The 4,935-nt window shown below is 37.0% G+C and overlaps 1 protein-coding gene across 1 annotated transcript; it reads right to left on the bottom strand.

The window, feature by feature from the left end:
* Positions 1-1,718: 1,718 nt before the first annotated feature.
* LOC106435433 (5'-nucleotidase SurE) lies at positions 1,719-4,059 on the bottom strand. The gene is made up of 9 exons (XM_013876321.2): positions 3,782-4,059; positions 3,563-3,657; positions 3,395-3,459; positions 3,134-3,177; positions 2,768-2,845; positions 2,491-2,644; positions 2,222-2,404; positions 2,086-2,142; positions 1,719-2,000 (listed from the first exon to the last, which is right to left on the bottom strand). Exons 1-9 carry the CDS (start codon positions 3,931-3,933, stop codon positions 1,905-1,907), a joined length of 924 nt encoding a protein of 307 aa, XP_013731775.1. The 5' UTR covers positions 3,934-4,059; the 3' UTR covers positions 1,719-1,904.
* Between the last annotated feature and the right edge of the window lie 876 nt (positions 4,060-4,935).

The raw sequence follows: 4,935 nt of genomic DNA, 5'->3' as shown, positions 1-4,935 counted from the left end.
TTCTCACCCAAATGAAGGTGAGTCTTGATGGTGCATCTGGATGCAGATGCATCTAGTTTAGTCCAAAATGATTAATGACAAATGACTTTTTAAAATCAAAATATTATTTTCAAACCGTAAATTCTATTTTCTTGCATATACATTTTTCCGCTATAACCAAAAAATACATTTTCTCGCAAAAACTGAAAAACACAAATTCCTACTAAAACCGCAAGATGCGTTTTTCCGCAAAAAAAAAACTTAAAACGCACATTTCCATAAAAACACATTTTTCAGTCAAACCAGTAAAATTGCACTTTTCGACCAAAACCAAAAAACGCATTTTCCCGCCAAACCCCCAAAAACGTATTTTCCCGCCAAAACCCATAAAACGCATTTTCCCGCCATAACCCAAAAAATACACATTCCCGCCAAAACCGCAAAAAGTATTTTCTCGCCAAAACCGCAAAAAGTATTTTCTCGCCAAAACCGGAAAACTGCAATTTTCCCGCCAAAACCAGAAAAACACAATTTTTCCGCCAAAACCGGAAACACAATTTTCCCGCCAAAACCAGAAAATATCATTTTTCCACCAAAACCGGAAAACAGAATTTATCCGCCAAAACCGGAAAACACAATTTTCCCGCCATAAGCGGAAAACACAATTTTTCCTCCAAAACCGAAAAACAGAATTTTCCCGCCAAAACTTAAAACAAACAATTTTCCCGCCAAAAACACAATTTTCCGCCAAAACCGGAAAACACACATTTTCCCGCCAAAACCGGAAAAATGCATTTTCCCGCCAAAACCAAAAAAACACAATTTTCCCGCCAAAACCGGAAAACACAATTTTCCCGCCAAAACTGGAAAACATGATTTTCCCGCCAAAACCGGAAAACATAATTTTCCCGCCAAAACCGAAAAACGGAATTTTCCCGCCAAAACCGAAAAACGGAATTTTCCCGCCAAAACCGGAAAAATACATTTTCCCGCCAAAACCAGAAAAACGCAATTTTCCCGCCAAAACCAGAAAAACATAATTTCCCGCCAAAACCGGAAAACGCAATTTTCCCACCAAAATCGCGAAAAAGCTTTTCCCGCCAAAATCACGAAAAAACTTTCCCGCCAAAATCGTGAAAAAAACTTTTCTCGTCGAAAATACTTTTCCCGCTAAAACCGCAAAAATACGCTTTTCCCGTCCAAACCGCAAAAAAGTATTTTTCCGCCAAACCCATAAAAACGTATTTTCCGCCGAAACCACGAAAATACATTTTTTCGCCAAAAACACATTTTCCCTAAAAAACCGCAAAAATATTTTCCGCCAAAACGGTAAAAATGTTATTTTTCTGCCGAAACGTAAAAAATTATATTTTAGTCATTTTATTAACAAGTCCACCTAGAACCAGATGAAAGTTAAAAAATGAAAAGCAAACGAACATAGTTGCATTCAGATGATTCATCTGGATGCATGGACGAAATGAAAAAACGAACAACACCCAGATGGATCATCTAGATAAGACATCTAGATGGATCATCTGGATGCATCTTCCAGATGTACAAACGAAGAGGGCCTAACACAATTTTTTTGGATGCCTGCATATCATTATTAGTACGTAGATGTGATGCTATACGGTAACAAACACATCGGTTTGAACATCTGTTCCAGTTTTTTTCTTGTAAGCTGTCAATGTAAACAGGTCAAGATGATGTAATATGATTGTAGACTCGTTGGCTTCAAGTCGAGGTTAAGCTACTGCATAAATTAAAAGAAAAAGAAACACGTCTGGCAGTAATTGACTTGCAAGAAAACTAGCTGATCACAACATAAAATAACTTAAAAGAGTATACTGATAATAGGTCTACCACAAACTGTGGTCCATAATGGATAAATCATCAAAAGAGTTTTATGTTTTCATTTGGTGACATCACAAGGATGAAGAAATCTTGGGAAGCCATTCTTTGTAGTAGTTTTGGCAATCCACATCAACCTGAGAGAGAGCTCCTATCGGCGTCACTGTAATCTGCGTTTCAAAATAAGCGTTTTACCAACAATTTTGAGTAACGGTGTGGAGATGAGTTTAAGAGATATTATATGAGGATGCTTACATATCCTTCTCGTAGGAAGTGAAGATCAGTGCCTTCTTCCACCACCACAGTCCTTACCTATTCAATCAAAAAATAACCAAAGGGATTCAATTCTATGTACACCACAGGAAGTTAAGAGTAGGATAGCTATTGATACCTCTCTCTTGAACAAACGGCTATCGTTTGAATGATGAGCAGATGTGTCGTTGTTGTCTGAGACTACTCCTGATTCTGTTTCCATTAACATCGTTGACAGCATCTTCGCACCTTGTGCTTCCTCCTCCACTTGTCTCCATCCCATTTTACACAAGCTTTTACCTTGTGTAGTTAACTTGTATCCCTTCATTTATATAAAGAATCAATTCATATGAAACTCAGGAACAGTGACTAAAAGAATATCTGTTAGAATCTGCCATGGGACGTTACCTTATGGTTAGCAATATCAGTCGGCAAATCGATATTCAGAAAGCAGTTTGTTGGGTGAGTTTTGTTCTTGATGGCACTGAGCATGCTGTTGATAATAGGCAAGCAAGCTTGGGCAGAGAGAACAAAATCATTAACATTGATGTCTCCACGTTTCCTAGAGAGAGCATTAAGGATGAATGAATTAAAAGGTATTAGTGGTGAAAACAAATAGGTGGTTTTGATAACAATATTTAAAGGCTACATGAAAATATTAGCCTCTTGAGGCTATACTCTTTACCAATCATAAGATATGGAGGCAGAAGGCACATCATAAATGAAGGCTTCACGAGCACCAGCAACAGTTCCAGAGTAGACGCTGCCATGGAATCAACATGTCAGGTAAGAGCTAATTTGATAAAACGCAGGCAGGGACCATAGAAGCATAACAGGCTGTAAAACAATTTGGACCGGCTATAGAAAAAAGTTTGGTGGCCAGTGAAACATTCCAACTAGTATTTCTCTTTCTAACATTCTCAAAAATATTGTTCTTATCTTGAAAAAACTTTCAAATTTCTTACTAGTTTTATGGAGCTTAAATGCAAATTCCAAACAGAGAGCAAAAAAATAGAGGTTGGTGGAAACAGAGGAGGAAATGTTCACATACATGTTGTACCCACAGTTGCTACCAACGTTTATACCACTAAGAACCTGCAAGACGAAAGCAAACAGACATCACAATCTTCAAAAAGGACAATAGAAGGGAAAAAACAACATATCTACCGTAGATTTAAGCAGAAGCAGCTGTTGCCAAAGATAAATGAAAGGTTATATTGACACATTAATCAAGTCAGTCATTCACTTTCCATTTTACACAGACATTCTACAGGATCACTATAATAATTTGCAGCACAATGAAGGTTATTACCAGGTCAGGAAGAGAAGGGAAGAGCGCTTCCGATAAGCCCAACCCAGTGCAATCCGCAGGGGTTCCTTCACATGTATCAAATACATTTAATCAAATCATTCAAACCATACAAACAACTAGAAAAAAAAACTGTGCTCATAGTCCACAATCTATCAAACAGAAACAAACCAGAAACAGCATAGGCCTCAGCTCCTTCAATTTCAACACGGTGTGCAGTGAGAGGTCTACTCCATATGATACTGTGACTAACAGCAGACTTCTCCCTATCACAATCACAATCACAACGGCCAAGGTACGGCGATTCAGAATCCAAATGTATACAATCTCTATCCAAAATCGCTATCCAAAAGGTCACATTTGAACATAATTTAAGAGTAGAGAACGTACGAATCGGGAGCACAGACGCGGACGTCGTAGAGGTTGGTGGAGACGAGGACGCGAACGAGAGAACGGAGACCAGGCGCGTCTATCCCGTCGTCGTTGGTGACCATGATGATCGGGCGTTCGCCGGAGATGCGATCTTCGCCGTTAATCGCCATCGCTCTGTAATCTTAAGTCTTAAGATAAGCGAAGGAAGAAGAAGCGTTTTATTTATTTATAGGCTCCACAATAAGTGGCAGTGAGAAAGGGTTTGCATTCAATAATTTGTGTGATTACCTTACTAAGGTGTAATGAATCGTTTCCGTGTTGAAATGAATGACTCACTCCCTAGTATAGAAACGGCTCCCCATATTCAAATATTTGTTTTGCTTTCATCAATAAGTTAATGTTTTTCCTAATCAGTTTACGTCTGTTGCCAACATTTGCTTTCCTCTCATTAATAATTCTGCTAATAATTTAAACGAAGCTATTACTGAATTACTATTAATTAATTTACTTTACTTTTAAATTAGTGGTTTCCTATTCTTCACCCATTAATTGTTTTAGCTCTGACTAGAGAAAAAGAGAGATTCGAGACTGAAAAGAAGGTGGAATCAGCGTTAAGCTCCAATAAGTGAATCTAAGAAAAGGTTCAATACAATAATTTGTGCTAGTTACCGTATCAAGTAAACGTTCAATACAATAATTTGTGCTAGTTACCGTATAAAGTAAATGAATCGTTTCCGTGTTAAAATGAATGTTTTCCTAATCTAATATATTGATTTTTTTTTTTTTAACTATCAATATATTGATGAAAATAAAGCAAATATGTTCATCAATATATTAATTTTTTTTTGAAAAAAATCAATATATTAATGTTACTCTTATCAATTAACGTTATGGTCAACCTTTAATTACCTCTGGCTAGGGGCATTGCCTCCGCGACGTTATTAACAAAGTTTTTGTTTCATCTTAATATTTGTTAGAGTTATTGTAATTGTGAATTTTACGTTTTGGGTTCATCATTGTTTTTCAAGTTTTTTATTGTTGTAGGGTTAGAGTTGTGATGATGAACTGTGTATGCATTGTTCTCCACTTATGAAGGACTAAACTGTGTTAATAATGTGATTGATATAGTTCGTAGAGTTGCTTGTTGTGTCACTGAGACTTATTGTTTGTTT

This window comes from Brassica napus, chromosome C8 (assembly GCF_020379485.1).
Source record: "Brassica napus cultivar Da-Ae chromosome C8, Da-Ae, whole genome shotgun sequence".
Taxonomy (NCBI): domain Eukaryota; kingdom Viridiplantae; phylum Streptophyta; class Magnoliopsida; order Brassicales; family Brassicaceae; genus Brassica; species Brassica napus.
Note: the sequence above shows the minus strand (reverse complement) of the source record. Positions and strands in the feature narration are given on the sequence as shown.